We start from the raw sequence: 19,916 nt of genomic DNA, 5'->3' as shown, positions 1-19,916 counted from the left end.
TATTTATTGCAGGATGAACAATTTGGATAAGGTCAATTACACTTGGATCTTTCTCTGTGACTGGACGTTACACCATTGACTTTGGATTCTGCACACTATTGAATAACCATTGATTGTCTAATGTATATAGATAATTTAACCTATGGGTATAAGTTTGATTTATAGTTACATTGTAGCACACATGATCAACCACTGATTTATTTCCAGTATGTCTTTACAATAACGTATGTTTTCAAACAAATATAGTTTTTGCTGTTTACATTCCTTTCTTTATAAAAAAATACACCATAAGAGTGTTTATTTACTTGATTAAGTAAGTATTGGAAACATATAAACTTAGTTTCAAAGTCTAGACTTGCATATTATCTCACAAAAAAAGTAGTTTGTTTGGTTAAATTCAGTACTGTAGCCTACTTCATTTCATTGTAGTGTCTTAGTGTTAGTTTTGCACTGTAAAAATTCACAACTTCAACTCAGAATAATGAATCTTAGTATGTTGTTGCTAGCCCAAATGTATGATGCTACTTTACCAACCAAACTCATACTACAAAACAACTTCGAAGACGAAGCAAATTCGATCTTAATAATTCGTTAAAGTATCAAACGACATTGGTTACAAATACTCCACAGCTGTACTTTAGGATTAAACTTTACAATGGTTTGATACTTGGAGTTTTACTGCTGGCAATGTGTCAGCAACATGGTTGTTAGGTATTTCCTCTTCCAGATACTTTTTGAACAGTACAGTAATCAGCTTTACTTAAACATATTTTCATGATATTTAATTTATTAGTTAAAAGTTCTTGAGATGGTACCCTTTTGAAGAAGGGAGACTCCTTGACCACACTAAAACAAACCCAAAATACGATACCATATGAAATGATGCTATGAAAAAAACTTAAATATATTTTAATGTTCTTTAATTTATAAGTTGGAAGTTCTTGAGAGAGTACGCTTTTGAAGAAGGAAGACTCCTTGACCACACTAAAACAAACCCAAAATACGATACCATGAAATTATGGCTATGAAAGCAGCTACAGCTCTTCAGCAGAATCCGTCTCAACCAGCTTTAGTAATCTAAGCTTAGATAAGTAGATGATGGTCTATGGGTGCTTCTAACTGCTATTGCATCAATGTGCGTGCATGTCCCAATTAAGGGTTTCCAAGCAATTCCTGGAATCGAATAATTAGTTTGGTTGCATTTATGGAGTTTAAGTTGTGTTGGCTTCCTCCTTGACCTCTCCTCCATTGAGGGTTGTGGAGGGAAGGTTTTTTACATGACCTGATACTGGAATGGTATATACTTATAATTCCTGAGACTTGGTCTTCCCTTTGGTTGTAGTATAGATAAAATATGCATGTTGCTTAGTATATGGTTGTAGGCTGGGTATTTAATAATACTAGTGGTCATCCAGTGGTCGAAAACTCAACCAAAAATATGTAATGTACACGCATTGACTATTGGATACTGATGTAGACATCCTATCTATATGGACCAGCCGTCGCCATTTTTAGTCACAGAATGCGTGTATAAAATTTTATTTCCTACTTTAATTTTTGTTGCTGACAAAGTTGATTGGTCATAACAGTTGCTATAGCTCATAATAAGTCATTCCAAAAGTTTGACTTGGTAAAAAAACATCGTGTACTTGACAGAAATTAGTCATTTAGATCAGCGCAATCATAACTATTACTAAAGGACGTCTCTAGTTCGAAAACTCGATTAAAAATATGAAATGTACAAACTTCTTTATTTTCATCCCAATCTGTATATCAGAGCCTATTTTAATTTTTAAAGGGTTTCTGCACATCTACAGGAAAATATCTTTCGAACAGTATGCATAGATTTTCCTTCCGATGCACACGAGCTGAGAAAAAAGGTTTTAAAGAAACATGCTTCCCTATTAATATATGGATAGAAGATAACAGCCAAATTGGTATAATAGATGCATATAATTTAGAAGATGAAAGCAAATTAGTTCAAACGATAATATCATAACTATTATGAAGACTAATATAGTCAAGTTTATAATTTTGCTCCATTAATAGTGTGGGGCACACAGATTATAACATTTTCCATGCATTGTATTGTGATATAATTTTGTTTCAGGGGAAATCTGCGAAATTTTCTTGAAAATTCTTTAAGCAGTTAAAAATATGATGAGCCTAACTGAGAGAAATATGATTGTTATATACTGTGTACTAGGCTTGATAAGCCTTGTGACTCCTGCTGCTATCAACAATACTGGGCTGGTGGTTGATGATATTCCATCGGCGCTCTTGGACTTATCTGAAGACTTGTCCTCATTGTATGACAATAAGGATAGTGACAGATACATGCCTCTTGGGGCTGCTGGTTTATTGTACCTTGAACCACAATTGGCACTATTCCTAACCATCATTGTAATTAATCAAGTGATGGCAATGATTCAATAGTGGGATTGAACATAAGTTTTACAAAAATTCAAAGTTCATCCCTAAAACATTCATTTAGAAGTATTTTAATAAATTATGTTTTTACTCTCTAATGTTTTATTTGATTCAACAGAAAAACCATACATGTATACCTTTCAAAAAGATCGTCAACATAAAAAGAGTAAACTGCACTAAAACTCAATCTTTTTTTTGTCCATTAAAAAATAGATGGGAATAATTTTCTGGTTTTACAATGTAATGGCCAACAGTTCAAGTACAGTCTTAAATACAAACGGACAGTTAATGCAAAAGTTATGAAAAATAATTAATAGTTCAAAACTTTCCATAAAGTGAAAAATATTTTACATCTTTATGTTCCAGTGTTTTTTTTTTTTTTTTTTATAAATGCCGAAGAAATATGGTGTATAGTTGCACCACTGTATTTTCATTGTATAGTATTTTTAATATTCTTCATTCTCAAAGGACTTATCAAATCAAATACAAATCTCTATTTATTTTGTACATACATACAAGAATAGTGTCATAAAATAAAGTTAAAATCATGAAACAACAACAAAACCAAGAATATAAATTTGTTATAAGACTAACTCCTGTAAAATATCCTAGAAGCTTACTAAACAATAAAACTATTTTTTATGTAATTTTTGTGAAATTTTGTTTCTATTACTTTAGGGTTAATTTCATGACTTGTGCTGTACTGTTTGGATATATAACTAGGGCACGAGTTACTGTTTATGATTATTTAGTTTTATTTGGCTAAACGAGGTTTTAAATTGCTGAAATAACAAGAAACAAATTGTAAACAAAACACGACCTCTACAGTGCACCGGACAGAAAACAATAAAATTTTCTTCAGCTGTTCCATAAGGGTGAGAAATATCGTCAGTGATGATAAGTGATCAGTGTTTCGTGTTGGTGCAGTTTGAGTGCACTGGGATCAAGTTAATGTTTCACTCTTATTTAAGGGTAGATTTGACAACTTGTATGCACCCTTTTATATTTTACATAGTATGGACAGCTATAATCATAATAAATTTAAATCCCACTGGAACTTAAATAATATAAGCCAAATTTAGTTGTAAACCCTTTATATTGATTTTACAATCGAAATAAACTATACCGAGCCATGGCTCAGTGTGGTCCCCCGGTAAGTGTTCGAAGTGGCACTTTTTGCTGCACATGAGAGAAAAATGCTTAGCATGAGCCAGACGTATTATCCATATAACAGCTACAAACGGTTCCCACACTCTGCATATCCAGCATTTACTACTTCCTTCACCACTCCCTACGTCGTGAACCTGTTTCCTTCCCTTCTCATAGCATTTAAGTATTGCAGATACATTTATTCAACTGCCACAAACGACTCCCACACTCCACACTGCTCGCCTTTACTACTTACTTCACCACTTCCTACGTTTTGGACCAGTTCCTCTCCCTTCCCATAGCATTTTAGTATTTTAGATATATTAATCCATCTGCCACAGACGCTTCCCACACTCCGGTATATTGAGTAATCTTCTGTGAAATCTTTGCTTAATAGTAACAACTGATGTTTTTCCTTTTGTACTGTATTTTGTAATTTGCTAGTATACTGTGGGTAGATGGCTTATTATGAACACATGTTACACGTGGAATTCCTACGGTTGAAGAGGAAATAACCAAATTTAGTGCAAAATATCTAAAGAAACTTGAAAATCACCCTAATCACCTGGCTCTAAACCTCTTGGACAACAGTACCAGTATTTACAGGCTAAAAAGGATTCATGTTTTGGATCTAAGCACACGTTTTGTTTGAACAATTTAATTTTCGGGTCTGACTTAGGGGAGGTACAAATGAGGCATTTAGTTCAAAATTCCTCCGTGAACAGCGCTGTAGTAGAGAGCACTTTGGCAATGAAGGTTTACTAATCGCAAAAATAGTTCTGTTCATAAAATAAAATTATAAATGCCTAAAATTCAATTTTATTAATTCTTAATTACAAAATTTAACCATCATAACCTAACCGAACTAACCAAACTTGCTGATAAAGAAATAATATAACAAAAGTTTATAGTAATCAGAAAAATAATTCTGTTTATAAAATAAAACTAGAAATTGCTCAGTTAAAATTTTATAATGACTTAATAATAAAATTAAACTGTAATAACCAAACCAAACCAACCAAACTTGCTGAAAATAAAAAATCTTGGACAAAAAGTGAATGCCACCGGCGGGATTCGAACCCGGGATCTGCAGTATATCAGCCCGGCACGCTAACCATTAGATCACCGAAGCCGATGGTTATCGACCGTTTTGTTACGATAATGGCGTTCCCTCAGCTAATAAGAAGCCCTCAGCTGTCATCGTAGCCTCTTCTATACCTCCCCTGAGTAAATACCTTAATTTTCCCTTGTTTATTTACATATTTATTTTTTCATTGAAATATTTTAAGTTATCTCTGTCAATGGACAATTGTGGAAAATTGTGAAAAAATAATGTTACACGTTATAACTTACAAGTCTTTTGTTTACTTGTTCCTTGTTATCTAATTCAACCAACATGGTTACTTAGCAACCCATAAAACCAATGTTAAAAAATGTGACTTTCAGTTTTATTTTTCTACGTAATTAGATTTTTGTTGGCAGCTGTAACTGTATTACCAATACTGGTAAGTACACTGTAAGCACGACATTTAAGTGTTACTAGCTGTAACCCGCGGGCTTTGCCCCGTTTAACTTCTTAATTTTCAAGATGATCTCGTTCGCATGGCTCAATCACGTCCTGGTTGAAGTTCGTTCGCTCCGCTCACTCACCTTTAGGTTGGAGCTCGTTCGCTGCGCTCACTTGCCTTCAGGTTAGCTCGTTCACTACGCTAACTCGCCTCCAGGTTGAAGTTCGTTCGCTATGCTCACTCACCTTTTGGTTGCAAATTAGCTGTTGTCATAAATGTAAAAGAAATAATAGTGCTGCACCCTGTTGGTAATCCTTGTAACTTTAATGCTATTGAACACATTGAACATCAGAGAACAGAACCAACTTGTTTAATTGAAACAGCTGTTAAGACTCATTAATTCCATTTCTCATAAGGTTAACATGGGAAACTCCAGAGCCACTGGGGCGGAGTGGCTCACGAAATTGATGGTGTATAAACCTATTCCATGAAATTCTACACGTATGTACCAAGTTTCGTGGCAATCGGTTCAGCGGTGTCTGAGTTTATCACTGCCAAATCTATTATATTATTAAAGTGATACAATGTAATTTTATGTAAACGGTTAAGGCCATTTACCAAATAAAAATATAGGCATATGGCACATCAAAATGAAGCTTGGAATATGTAGATTTGCCGAAAAGTATTAATATGGATGAATTTCCTAAAGGCCCTGCCCCACAGGATGATTTCCAAGGGGCTTCGTCTGGCATGCTTCTAAAGTTTAGATGATTTAATTTAATTTATCTAATGAAACAGCTGGTCAGTACAATTAAAGTGGTGTTTGTTTATTTACTCGAAAACGATGTTTGTGGCGCTTTATGTAGATTGAGGAGGGTTATGTTTGGTTTTAAAGAAAGGTTGTATACGTTTTGTAAAGTATTGCCAAAGGTATTGCTCAAAGTTTCATTTTCTAATTTATATAGTAAGCTAGGCTTGACTAAAATTGAAGAATTATGGTAAAACATGTCATTCATGAAGCATCAATATGAAGCAATTGATGCTATTGCTACACTAAGGTATGTCGTCATACTCTTTTGGATCCATTAACATTAAAAGTAGGGGTTTTAAAGTAAGTAGGTTTACACTTTTAAATCAGTTTATATTTCCATACTAAATCATTAAGTTGTTGTATTTTAAAACACACATCAGCACCACTTTAATAGCTCTCTGAGTCACATTTTCTTCCCGTTGCAACGCACGGGTATAGCAGCTTGTATATATATATATATATATATATACAAACATCCTCTTTTATACTTATAGATTAAAAGATAGAAACCAAATTAGTAAACCTTCATTATAGTCAATCAGAAGCCTCCAAATGACACTGTTGGCAAAATTTATCCTGAAAAACAAATCGTGCGCTATGGCTGTGGAGTGTGGACTGAAATGAGTGTTAGTGTCGAGCGACTCGCGGTTCGTCGGCTCGACTCGGACTCGGCATAAAATCAACAACGATAACAATAACAATACAACACGAAGACGAACACAACAATTAAAATTAAATAAAGCAAGAAGGTAATATTGAAGAATCTATCGTGGACGAGGGCTCGCCCGAAACCGGCTAGTAGACATTGTTTTTGCCATCACTCTTTCTATAAACCGTAATTTATTTTAATACTCAAAGTAATTGTAGATTGTAGCTTGCTTTACGCCGTGTACCTAACCTACTATCAACATGAGTAAAGCTCATCCTCCAGAACTGAAAAAGTGAGTAGGCCTAGTCCTAGGCCTAGGCCTTATGGTAACTAGGTTCTTGTCTATTTTAGGCTACCATACTAGTAGGTAGGGCCTATAATAGCTTAGATTGTTTTTTTCCTTACTGAGTTAGGGGTATATCATTATACGGATTACTAGCCTAGTAACTTACGTTTGTAAATCTTAATGACTAAGTTAAGTATACCACTCACCCTTGATCGTCTTCAGGATTCTTGGTTCCAAATTAGTTGGCATAGGCCTTAAGGGTGAAAATTTGATATCCGATTTCATTATAGGCCCTAGTAGCCTAATTAAAGGAAATATTTGTGAAACTTTGATATCCAACTCCATCATAATATCGCACAAGAGTATGTTCGATAACCTAACTTCATAAACTTAAGTTAATCCAAGATTCTAGGATCGATTAGGTTATCTATTTATTTATAACCTAGGCCCATAACAATTATTATATAAATAACAATTGATATAATAATGATCGTGTCAGATTATCAAAGTTATACCATCAAACTAAGTTATCAGTAGCCTAACTTGCTATAATAACAATATCATCGTCTTTAATTGCTAAACAAACTTCAGTGTGTGTGAGCGTATGTGTGTGTAGGGATCCCAGACGTCCTCATTTCCCCGAACACGTCCTCTTTTTTGGGTACTTAATCTAAAAAACGTCCAGGGGATTTTCAGCAAAACCTTAAAATGTCCGGGATTTAGACTAAAAAAATAAATGTAAATCATATTATTCCTGAACACATTCAGGTAAATTCCCACGAAAACAAAAAAATCCTACACCTAGAAGCCATTGTCCTCTATTTTACATGTTTAACTTAACTTAATCCCAATACCTTAAGTAGGTATGCCATTGTTTCCTTGAAGATAAGTTATCTTACCTAACTTAGCCTATCAATTTTTCAATTCATTTTTTTACAATTGCTTCTTTATGTTTCAGGTTCATGGACAAAAAGTTGTCAAGTAAGTTAAACAAACAATCCAATCTTTAAATAGACCTACTGTATTAGATCAACTGCCAAAATCTCTTGCGGCTCAATCCGTATCAATTTTAATTTATAGGCTACTTTTTTAATTTATAGGTACCGGTAAGTTACTTCGTTAAACAGAGAAATATAATTGTCATGAAAAAGGCGGAATGTGGGCAAATAAATGTACAAGTTTACTACATAAAAATCAATATTTAGTTCTGGATGCATTATTTAAAAAATAATCATCACACATTTAAGTTACAAGAAAATACAATTAGGCCTACAATCTGAAAGACAGTAATCTTCCTCAGGCACGGAAACACCATCATCGTCTCCCGCAGTCACGAAAACCTTATCGAAGTATCCTGAATCGCAACAAGATTCTGATCATCTCCCGTGGCTGCGTAGACATCATTGTCTCCCACGATCGCAAAATAATTTTGATAATTTCCCCTGTCCATTAAGACATTGTCATCGTTTCCTGCCCAAAGGTATTGCTGGCAATGAGGGAGCCTACAAGTGGGCAAACAAAGGAGCTGAAAGTTTCATCATGAGTCCAGAGAGCCGACATGTGGTATTGCTTACAACACAGCACAGAGAGCTGTTTGCCAGTGGATGGACATAGAACATCGGAGGAGCTGAGAAAGAACTAAAGGCAACATACAGTTAGAGAGAATGCTGCAGACACCTACTGGTACGAAAGCGGCAGATGCCATTGGGCTGAATAGGAAGACCCTTCGGAAGGTGGTTGGCTTCATCAGCAGCCAACGGGTATTTCGCGGACATCTATGCAAGATGGGAATTCAAGTCGAAAGCCTCTTTGTAGGAAATATGATGAGGAGGAGGATACAGCCTTCCACGTGATATTTATGTGCCCAGCCCTACAAGGTCTGCAGTGTATGAGATCCCTTGGCCTATCAACTGGTGATCAAAAGGAAACAGGTTGCAACAGTCAAATGGATCTAATGGTTTACTAAGTATCTGGGATTTGACGGAGAATGAGGACCTGTGAATGAGGGTGCACATTAAGCTGTCCCAGCTACAATGCAATCCATAGTCACTTGTAAGCCTGGCCCTCTGTTTGAAAAAAAAGTCGTCTCTCGCGGTGACGGCAAAATTCTGAATATTCCCCACGGTAGCGGAAACATCATAGTCTTCCGCGATCGTGGCAAAATCATGAACACCTTCTGCGGTCATGTTTAAAGATTATCGCTGTTATCCTCGATTGCGGCAAAATTCCAATCATCACCCGCAGCCGTGTAGACATCATCATCGTAGAAAATAAGTCTTAAAATTGCATCCACATTCCATTAAGACCATAAAATACACAGTTTTCCACTTTTCAAGTTTGCCACCATTTTGGAAAATGGCCGCCATTTTTAAATAGCCTAATAGAATTAATATTTTTAACGAATTTTATGGACTTTTTGGAATGTGGATGCAATTTTAAGACTTAGTTGACTTATTTTCTCTTCGCATTTTCGCTATAAACCTACTTTTTTTGGAGCTACATGATGTAAAATGTACACCGGAAGTCATTTTTCCATAGGCTGTAACTCCTAAACGAGTGGGTTTATCGAAAAAATTTCAAGGAAAAAAATGTTTTTAAATTGCATGTTCTATCCGAAAACATGATAAAGTACAGGCTGTTCCATAAGAAATTTGGAATTCATATTTTTCAATGTCATAAAAAACTAGTTGAAGTTCTCCATTGAAAGTTTTCTCTAAATCTGATAGTTTCTGAGATACCAATGGTGGCACAGTTAAGTTGTTCACCCTGTATAGGCTATATCAATAATTTTTGTGGGGGGGGGGGGGATTCCTTCCCTGGATACGCCACTGCTGGTGCTACACCAATTCATTCTTTTCAATGTAATATATTTTTCTTCATTGAGTTATTAAACTACTTTTGGTCTGAATTGTGTTAGTGCACCCGAGAAGAACTACTTTTGTTTTTGAATTGGCTTGATGTGATAGCCTACTTGGCATTGAGGCATGCGTAATTGAATGTTGGTAGTTTTAACTGACCTTGTTTTGAGAGCAGTACGGTTTAACCGCTGTTTTATAGGAATCTCGGCATTTCTGCTCCCATGCTCAGCGATGGGAACAATACGCTAAACTCTACAGGATGTTACAGGCTATAAATAAAATCCTGTCTCGTTACCGAAATGGTTGTATCTTTAATTTCAACTACAAGTTCTGTACTGTATATAACGATGGATTTGGAGATCAATTAAAGGTATTAAAATAAGAATTTTTATTGACTGTAACTTATTTTACTTAAAGTATTTGAGTATTTGTTTTGGGTTAAGTTTTTAGGGAGTTTTAACCGACCTTTTGAGTTATCCGACCTAGGTCGAGTCCCGTTAAGAGTCGGTTAAGAGGGGTTCTACTGTACCAATAATGTTTTATTGTTACATTACAGTAAAGCTGAATGCTGGTAGACATGTGGAAGGAATTCTACGTGGTTTCGATCCTTTCATGAATGTTGTACTGGATGAAACAATAGAAATAAAGAAAGATAACACACAAAATAACATAGGCATGGTGGTGAGTAAAATGCATTCAATAAATTACATATGGTATTGAAAGTTTTAATATAAACCTCTCACTCAGTTTGAATCAACTCACTCATTTATAAAGGATATGGTATTGAAAGTTTTAATATAAACCTCTCACTCAGTTTGAATCAACTCACTCATTTATAAAGGTAGCATAGTAAGAGTAATATTAGAAATCTGTAAACCTCGTTAGAAAAAATATGGTTTGTTTAGAACTTTTGTCATATTTTCAGGAGGTACATATTTTATCAGACACAGGGTTAAGAGTTCCTATATTCAATACCGGTATACAGTATCTATATATCCTATATCTATAGATTTGGCTTAGTTCACCAACATTTTAAAATTTGTATTAATCATTTGTGACACACTACTTCTGACTTGAAGGTGGCAGTGAAACTAGTATTTGTGATAAACTAATGAAGGGAATGGCAAGAAGGTGATTTCTTAGTTTTCTAAAAAGTAGAACACTCTCCGTAGATTGAAACAAAGCACACCAATGGAGCTTAACACCTTTTCCCAAACTAGGGTAATAGTAACTCCAATTAATAGGTAACATTAGACTATCGTATAGTTGAATTATCACAGTTTAAATTCACATAATATTTTAGATGATTTTTAAGAGTCATTGTATGTTATGAATGATAGTTGTTCACATATTACATACACCAACATTCTCTTTCTGGCACATATTTCTTTGAAGGTTTTCCTAATTTTAAATTACTTTTCCAGGTGATCCGTGGGAATTCCATTGTCATGGTTGAATCCATGGATAGACTGTAGGTTAAATGTTTAGGATGTGTTGAAATCGTGTTACAAAATGTGCTCTCGATGTTTGTTTCAATTTTTGGTAAATAAATAGTTTGTGATAATTGCTTTGACTTTCTCTTGCCATGGATTTCTTCTTGAATAGCTATTAAACCTATCCAGAAAGTAACGCGCGCCGATCTCGTACATTTGGTGCGTGCGCACTCGGCAACTCTCATGAGCGTCAGATCGGCCATTTTTAATCTGAATGCACCATTTTCTCAGAACTTTCATTCATTACACTGTTTCCTTAAACTTCACACACTTGGCGATAAATGTCATATCGGTTTTAAGTTTTTTGCCAACAAAAACCGTATCACTGATCGCCCCTCTTAAATGGCGGGATTTTCAATTGCAGCGCTCATCTTAAGTCGAAATTGTGAAAAAAAGGGCAGCGCCAGAATGCTCCCGTTGCCACGGCTGGACGCCGACTGAGTTTCCGAGTGCGCACGCACCAAAATGTACGAGATCGGTGCGCGCCTAGCGGCGTCAGAACAAAACGTTCTTTACTTTCTGGATAGCCCTCGTATCATACAATTGTGGTTTACCCCACTCAGTTTTTTTTAGGATGCCAGGACACATATCAACGCATATTTTTGTAGTTAAATTTTTTCCCCTGTAGTTTAATTCTACTACATGCTGTAAACAAGATGACATTATGTTTTAGCCCGATTGAGATCCGGCCCACTTGCAGATTTTATCCAGCCTGCAGATAGCTAGGCCATTGAAAGTTTATAAAAATCCTATCAATAGCAAACACTGATGATCATCTCCCACGATCTTGGCAACACTTTACTGGTGATCGTGATTTACTTACAATATACAAAATATATTTTAATGATTTGTGTATTGCTACTGATACTAAAGTTTGGAGCCAGGAATGAACCAAAGGAACGTCAACAATAAATGAAAGCTCCCACATATGATATTACTAGAACTCTCGGTCCATATTATATACAAGGGTAATTCAGTTTCCGTTAAACGTTTTACACTTCTTATAAACTCCTATAATGTGACGTTTTGTAGTAGATAGAAAAGATTTATGTCATCCTGTGTTTTCTATTATATGATTACTATAATCATTATGATTGTATACTGTTTTATTAAATAAATTCATTATTCATTTATGTGGTCCAATCTGGACTAAATACCCATGCAAAAAAGGTTGTCATGGATGCCAAAACCTTAAAATTTTTCATGCTGATTTCAATTTGCCTTCAATTTGTTATACAACTGTATATAAAATGTTGTCATTAATCTACATGTTAGCCCTAGTAGGCTATACGTTTTCAGCTGCTATTAACAAAACGTTGAATGATATGGATTATGATGTGTTGGCAACATTGAAAGTATTTGTAGAGCCAACCACGTCTCAAGCTCCCGTCACATGTGGACAGGCGACAGTTCCTATGGCTAGCAACAAAACCCTGTACAAAGAATGGTCGCTCTACGATGATTACGACTGCAGCATTTATTACTCTGGTGGTTTAAACAATCAATCCAATTTGTTACTTGTATTTGTATCAACCATACCACTACTATTAATGCATAGAATGCTTAAAAAACTGTAGTTTTTAGATAAATTCTCTTTTTATTAATCTACAGTTTTGGTTTGTTGTTAGCACTGTACTGAATGAGGGCATAGGCCCCAATATTTTTTTGGTTGTGGTAGTTAGAATAGCACAATTGCAATTTCAAAATTATGTGATCTACTTTTTAACTTCAACAATGAATGCAAACCCATAAGAAGCACAATGCCTTTGTAAAAAGTTCAGTCTGGAAATATTTCAATTTTCTATGGTTCCCGCAGCGGCCGCTTGGTAGAGTATTGCAAGCGCGCAGCCAAGGCAGCAGAGACAAAGAATCTGCTGAGAAATAGAGAGAGAGAGAGTAGCGCGGCCGTGCGAAGCTCATTTCGGCGGCAAAATTCCAGTCTGACTATTCTCCATAAGCATTTTGCTTCTTTAAGGGTTTTTATTTGTTGACTTCAACCAAAGGCCTGTAAATAAACATCTAATCCCCCCCCCCCCATGAAATGCTGTGATGATAGTTATGTAGAAGTCCCTGAGGGGAAATTTATTAGTATACTCTGACAGTATTCTTTGGTCAATGTCATCTGTCCCAAAAATATTCTTTTGCAGTCTTAACTTCTGTTAAAATAATAATATTAAAGTTGACTGAAATAATGAGAAAAAGTTTTTAAACATTTGTTTGGAGCCCCTTATGGCCTAAACTATAGAAAATACCCAGTATTTTTCACGCTGAATTTGAAAAAGGCTAAAAATCTTCATCTTCCTTTCCTTGAAGTATTAGTCACTGCAAGAACTTGGGTTCGTTTGAAACTACAAAAGGAACCTTTCATTTAACCACATTTTTTCCTAAATGCAATACCATCTTCTGGAAACTCAGGACTTTTTCCGACTGAAAACGATTACATTTTTGGTTTTAGCGTGAAGAATTCAGTAAAGAGACACATTATAATGCAATTTTTATTAGGGTGGGTTATATTACCATTAACTATATTTACACTAAAATGTTAGGTGTATTTTAATACAAAAATGTATCTCTTGACACTTTATATAAGTCATCGTCTAATGAACAAAAAAAATACTAAAGTATGTACAATGCTGAAGATGTTGATAGATTAGCCTCTAAAGCAAGTGTAGGCTCTGGTATTTGTCGGTTTGCAACATTTATGGACAGGCGACATGGTACCGAAGATGCATGCTGATCCAAACTTTAACCAACTTAGCTGCCACTCATAACCTATCGAATGAATTTGCCAAATTTAGCTTAGTTTAAAAAATGTATGGTTGTATCTATACCATATAACATTGTGCATAAGCTTGGCTTCCTTAGATAAAGCCATGAATAAGCCTAGGCCTGTATGGTAAAAAATAAGGTTTCCGAGGGAACCGCAGTTAAAAACTGTGGTAAATTCAAACCTAATGATTAAAACATGTCAAAAATGTCTCTCTTTTTACTTTGTCACAGTATTCACACCTTAAAGGATAAATAATTTCAAGTTTTAATTTAAAATACCTTATGTTACACGCTCTTACAGAAAAAAATTGTCTTCATAACAACACTATGATGCTTGTGTTTCCAACTCGAACGGTTTAGTCATGGTAGTCAATCAAACGACCACAATCGCCAAGAATGTAGCCTAAACGCCACAAAGTAAACGACCATTTTCAAAATTTGGTACAAAACGTAGGCTTTATTATTGCTAGTTATAGCTCACAAAGTCTCTATCTATGAATAAATTACCGATGGTTTAGCACATGGCCCTCATAGTATACATGTCACACAGTTGGTACAAAGTTTAAACTAAAGTAGGGTAATTAATTGCACAACCTAATCAATGAGTTAAGAGGTTTAAGAAAATAAAATTAATGCTAAATTAAAAAGCAATATATTAAAAAACAGTTATTACATATTTACAACACAATTTAAAAAAATCTATGGTTCCGTTGGTGACATGATGAACAGTTGAGCATAAAGTTGACCCATTTTGCCGATGTTCCGTTGCAATATCAGCCGGAAAGTCTCTGTGTACTGCTTCGGAGGTCTGGACAGTGCTGGGTCTCGCCACATGGTGCCGCTGGCGTCTTGAGTGAACAACGCAGGCGCAGGTACATGGTCCCGCATATAGTTCCACACACACTCTCGTAACAGCAACACCACCTAGGAGACAATATATGAAAAATTGCATAAAGAAGTTCTGATGTGGGAACAATCAGTAATATGACACTGTTTTGCCTCGAAGACCACCATATGTAGATAAGTCTAAGTGAAGAAGTTACAATGTTTGCCTTTTGTTCTGTTAAAAGGTTACTGGTTCGATCTGCATCGGGTTAGAGTCAGAACCAAGATTCATTTTACCATTGGGCTATCAATAAATTAAGCTATTTAGCAGAAAGTTGGTGTAAGATAGTAACAGGACCATGGTTTGGGTCGTTTTCTTACAATAATGCTGGTTGACACAACAAGTGGACTGTTAGTTCCCTTTAAAAATAAACGGTATCAGCATTCTGACACATACTTTCTCCCATAAGATTGTCAACAACCTTTATCATGTGTAAGCGGTGAGAGTAAATATACGGAAATGGGATTTGTACAATTTTGTTCAGAATTTAAAGGACTACAACATACTAAATTTTTAAATCGTTCGGGCCATTTTTGGGGAAATCCGATTTTTCCGTTATTTTATGGGGTTTTTACGGGAAAATAACATAATTTACAATAACTTTTGAACCATAATTTTTACAGAAATGGGATTTGTACCATTTTTTCAGAATTTAAAGGGCTACAACATACTAAATTTTTATCAAAATCGATCGGGCCATTTTTGAGAAAATCCTATTTTTCCGGTCTTTATGGGTTGTTATGGGAAAATCCCTATAAAAAATCAAAATTTCAAAAAAATGAAAAAAACGCCTGGAGATACCATGGATTAGAACCTACATACCAAATTTCATCGAAATCGGACCACAGGTGTAGTCCCTAGCTCTGTACACATCCAGACACACACACAGACTTCACTTCGAAAACCACTTTTTTGGGTCCAGGGGGACCCTTAATATATCCACTCAAAACTCAAACTCGAAAATTTTGACGAAAACAATACTTTCTCCATATACTATGGTATAGGGGGAGAAAGTAAAAACAGCCAGTGACGTAGATAAACACAAAATAAGCAAACACTGGGAGATTGTGGAAGCCTTCTAACTGCAAAAGAACTGGACTTAGATTAAACTGAAATTACAGTCTACCTGTTGTGGAGGCAGGTGTGGAATGGCCAGTGATATGCTGGAGAGTGGAGGAGGAAGCAGCTGTCCAAGAGCCATGACCTGTAGCAGTGAGACTGTACGTTGTACTAGACCTGAGTCCTGGCCCGGACCCTTGCCTTGCTGGGCAGCTGACTGCCACTCTCCTACCAGGACGGCTGCCAATGCACGTAGCAGTACAGAGCATGTGCACAGCGCAGGCCTGCATGAAATTATTGCGTATTAAACAGTATATATTATAATCCGCCAAATATAAATGTAAAGAAATATACAGAGCTATCATGTAGAAAAGTTATTGAAATTCCTAAGAGTAGATCCCTGAGAAACACTACATTGTACCGATTTATAAATACATTTCTGCTTCAAAACTAAGTAAATAAACTTTTAAAAAAAAGCAAAATTGACCTTTGGAAATGTAATGTAAGATTCAGGTTTACGATTTGACCATTACTATTTGGTAACTTCCTTAGTAAATCTAGAATCATAAATATCAAGGTTTATGGTATCACGGCTTGGATGTCCAAAAGTTTAAAATAAAAATTGATCTATATAGCTAGGTAGCCAAATGGATAGTGCTCACCTAATAATAAGAAGGTTGCCAGTTTGATCCTGAGAAAAATTTAATCTTTATGATTGTTCAAAACTGGACCCAGCATCACTTACACATTGGGCTTTTAATAAATGACACTAGCTAATGAACCAGCTTATTTAGTCAGAAAAAAAGCTGCCGCCATTTCATTTATTTAACAGTTAACACTCATCGTTGACTAGTCTTTGCCAAACACCGTGGTGGGTCAGTGTCGTAAGAATCTAATCTAATCTAATAATCTGATTTGCATAGGTTTACGGAATACCTCTATGTTCCAATAAATAGTATCTACATCTACATAATTCAGCGATTATAAACAGCTTTACAGTGTAACTAACCTAAAGGATGCTATCAGTCTTAAAAGTGTCCACACCACAGGCAGAGACTTGAGGCAGTTGGCAATGTGTAGATCTCTTTCTACTGTTACCTGAATAACAAATTTTACTTATAATTCAATAAATGTTTGATGGCAGTCATAAAAACAATCTATTTTATAGCAAATCAACTAATTATGACAGCAGAACTTCAACTATACAAACTACAACTAACTGTCTCAATTTATGATGGTTGAAATCAGAAATTTTAAATCTTAAAACCACAACCGAAACACGTTTACCAGCCTGGTTAAGGTTACCTACTTTGTATGGTCGCCATTTCATTGAAAAGTATTAAAACTATAAGTACTTAAGTATTACATAAAATAAGAAATCTGACTCTGGACCTAATAACATAAATATGTAACTCGTACACTTGAAAGAAAAATAAAATTTAATTCAGCGGAGCGAGCGAAGCTCTTTGAGATCGGACCTTATGCAAATTATGTAATCGAATCACTCAATAACAGCTGAACATATTAAATCCAAACTTACCAGGGTTATTTTGACAAACTGTGAACATGTTATTAATATCAAACAAACAAATTTCCATTTGCACAATTGAAAATTTAAATAAAATAACATTAGCCTTATGGGTTGCTATGATGGTTACCAAAACAAGGTAAATGTAAATTTAAAAGTTAATAACATTTCGATATAACAAACCTACTACGGTTAGCTAACAAATTACAAAATACAGTACAAAGAAAAGGACAGTCCGAGCATTGATTAATGGTGTATTACTGAGCATTGGGATGAAATAATATGACTACTGTACTGGATTTTAAGAATGATTCATGTTGAAAAAGTTTAAGTGTGCTAATGTTGTTGAAATGTCGACTAAATGTTCTTATGAACATTAACAAATAATTTTGAATCATCTGCTTTAACCAGGGAACACAGAATAATAACTTAATTTAAAATTATAGAACAAATATGCCTAGCACAGCAGAAGAATGTAAAATACTAAGCAGTTTATTAAATAAATAATATCAGCATATATTTTACGACCAGCCAAAAGTATAAAAAAAGGCCTTTCATTATAAAGCAAATCTTAGGAAAATCTACATTCCATGTAACTACAGAAGATGATGATGTTTTGTAAACAATCATCAAATTGATCAAGAAATATTTGGAGCCAACCTGGGAAATAGATGCTGAAATCAACAAGATAAATAATTTAAACTCCACTTTTGAACACATTTTATGTATATAAAATTTATCAAGCAATAATGCGCCGTTTACTAGGTTGATAACAAATATTATGAAATTACACAATATGCATAATATTCATGACAGGAAGTATAATAGAGCACTAGAAACTGTCGTTAAAAATAATACTGTAAATCATTAGACATCTTGACACTACGAGTGAACTAGATAGACTACTGTATGAATCATAGGTGCATGTGCAGTTCACCGGAAGAATCGCCGCGCCACGTATTACACTTTCAACTTTCACAAATGTTTATAAACTAACTATCCATCCAATTTTGGATATAGATAGATTAAAATAAAATTAGGTTTATCCTCTTTAATTTGACGTTTAATTTGTTAAAATCGGTTCAAAGAAAAAATAATGTCAGTATTTTCCAAAACTCACACAAGAAAGTAATATTATTAAAAGACATATTGTTGTAAAGCCAGTTTCTTCCTGAATCGAAAAAATAGAGCCATATTAATGAATACCATAACAGCTTTTCTGTTAGGAGTTGAAATATGACGCGGTGTTTTCTTAAATCGATTCATGGATCCCAGTTCACTCGCCCATAGGTCGGAGGTTGACGTCACAGATGCTTGCTCGTGCGTGTATGACAGTCGAATCCAGGCAACTTCCTATATACTACCCTTGGGCCAGGAACACTATATTTCCCCATTTTATGTAATTGTCTGAACATTTGTTAATTACATAATAATTTGTTATGTTTTCCCCAGTGTTCCAGAAAAACAATAATTTAATGTTGTTCATACATATCTTTAGGTATCATTCATATTCATGATTCTATCTTATACCTAGTCATTTCATTTATAGCATACAGTTTTTTGCGGGGATAGGTTGTCGAGCAAGACAATAGTCATAGTTTCTAGTGATCTTCAGTCAGTCGCTCAGACGTCATCAGTTCTTTTTACTTTGAGGCTTTGGATTCAATACCAATCCCAGAATCACCTGTGATCGGGTTGGTGAATCATGAATTGTACACGTGCAATTTCTGCAGACAATTACTACAATAGCAATAACATTGTGAGAATAAAAGTTCAGCTTGGAGAGCCATTTAACTCTAGAGATTTTAATTGTACTATACTACCAGTATTTGCAGTTTTGGTGAATTTACATCAACCCTATTTCAGCATCAAAAGTTGTGATAAAATTGATAATCAGAATCAGCCTCTTCATATTTTAAAGGTTAAACCAATTAACGGATTGTTTAAGCTCTTCACATTTATTTTAAGAATGTTCACTCTACTCTATATAATTGTTTGACATATACAGTGTAAATAAACCAACACACATACATTCTGTCTGTGATCCACTTACCTTACAGAAGTCTTCCTCGGGCCATGGCAGTCCATTATACATGACATCAGGAGAGATCATCTCTACCAACAGCAGTGCCAGCCTAGTGACAGAGTCCAGAGTGACCTGTGTAGTGTCTTGACAACAAGCCACCACCACAGACATCAGCAGTCTAGTGTTGCTGCAGACCTGAGCCTCAGGTAGACTGCCCAACACACATCACACATTATTCTCACAATTTTATTTCATTTTGAGATCAAGGATGTAACAGAGTCCCGTGGTTTATGGTACATAGAGCCACCCCGACCCCAATGTACAATGAGCGATACTAGTGGCGACTGTGTGGTGTGTCACTGTCTGAGACATAATTTTTACCGGGGATAGTATCATCATTGTCCTTTAACAGTCGGGGCAAAATCCTGAATACATACCTCCTGTGGTCACAAAAACATTATAAT

At 35.2% G+C, this 19,916-nt stretch overlaps 2 protein-coding genes and 1 long non-coding RNA gene across 4 annotated transcripts in view; 2 read left to right on the top strand and 1 right to left on the bottom strand.

Annotated features, from left to right (window-relative positions):
- The first annotated feature begins 242 nt into the window (after window positions 1–242).
- On the top strand, window positions 243–2,528 carry LOC128988343 (uncharacterized). Its single transcript, XR_008490363.1, has 2 exons — window positions 243–313; window positions 2,111–2,528. It is a non-coding gene; the product is annotated as an uncharacterized LOC128988343 (long non-coding RNA).
- A 4,059-nt stretch (window positions 2,529–6,587) lies between these two features.
- LOC128990120 (probable small nuclear ribonucleoprotein G) lies at window positions 6,588–11,257 on the top strand. 2 transcript variants are annotated; one of them, XM_054412379.1, is made up of 4 exons: window positions 6,588–6,839; window positions 7,792–7,814; window positions 10,248–10,372; window positions 11,116–11,257. In XM_054412379.1, exons 1-4 carry the CDS (start codon window positions 6,808–6,810, stop codon window positions 11,164–11,166), a joined length of 231 nt encoding a protein of 76 aa, XP_054268354.1. In that variant the 5' UTR covers window positions 6,588–6,807; the 3' UTR covers window positions 11,167–11,257. The 2 variants fall into 2 exon arrangements, with proteins under 2 accessions (XP_054268354.1, XP_054268353.1); XM_054412378.1 differs by lacking the exon at window positions 6,588–6,839 and adding an exon at window positions 6,854–6,914.
- A 3,331-nt stretch (window positions 11,258–14,588) lies between these two features.
- LOC128991003 (integrator complex subunit 5-like) overlaps window positions 14,589–19,916 on the bottom strand; it is a 40,963-nt gene continuing 35,635 nt past the window's right edge. Inside the window, exons 15-18 of the mRNA XM_054413704.1 lie at window positions 19,480–19,663; window positions 16,908–16,996; window positions 15,966–16,182; window positions 14,589–14,877 (exon numbers count right to left, since the gene is read on the bottom strand). Of these exons, the coding sequence (XP_054269679.1) occupies window positions 14,653–14,877; window positions 15,966–16,182; window positions 16,908–16,996; window positions 19,480–19,663 (715 nt within the window). The 3' untranslated portion in view covers window positions 14,589–14,652. The remainder of the gene's footprint in view (window positions 14,878–15,965; window positions 16,183–16,907; window positions 16,997–19,479; window positions 19,664–19,916) is intronic.

Source organism: Macrosteles quadrilineatus, unplaced genomic scaffold, assembly GCF_028750875.1.
Source record: "Macrosteles quadrilineatus isolate MER2022 unplaced genomic scaffold, UCM_ALF_1.0 Scaffold_3__2_contigs__length_128488019, whole genome shotgun sequence".
Lineage (NCBI taxonomy): Eukaryota > Metazoa > Arthropoda > Insecta > Hemiptera > Cicadellidae > Macrosteles > Macrosteles quadrilineatus.
Note: the sequence above shows the minus strand (reverse complement) of the source record. Positions and strands in the feature narration are given on the sequence as shown.

What these genes read in the sequence shown, in the direction of transcription:
- LOC128990120 (XM_054412378.1), top strand. Translation starts at nt 6,871, where the DNA reads ATGGTAACTAGGTTCTTGTCTATTTTAGGCTACCATACTAGTAG. An exon ending in TTAGGCTACCATACTAGTAG is followed by an intron (nt 6,915 to 7,791) that starts GTAGGGCCTATA and finishes TTTATGTTTCAG; the next exon opens with GTTCATGGACAAAAAGTTGT. An exon ending in CATGGACAAAAAGTTGTCAA is followed by an intron (nt 7,815 to 10,247) that starts GTAAGTTAAACA and finishes GTTACATTACAG; the next exon opens with TAAAGCTGAATGCTGGTAGA.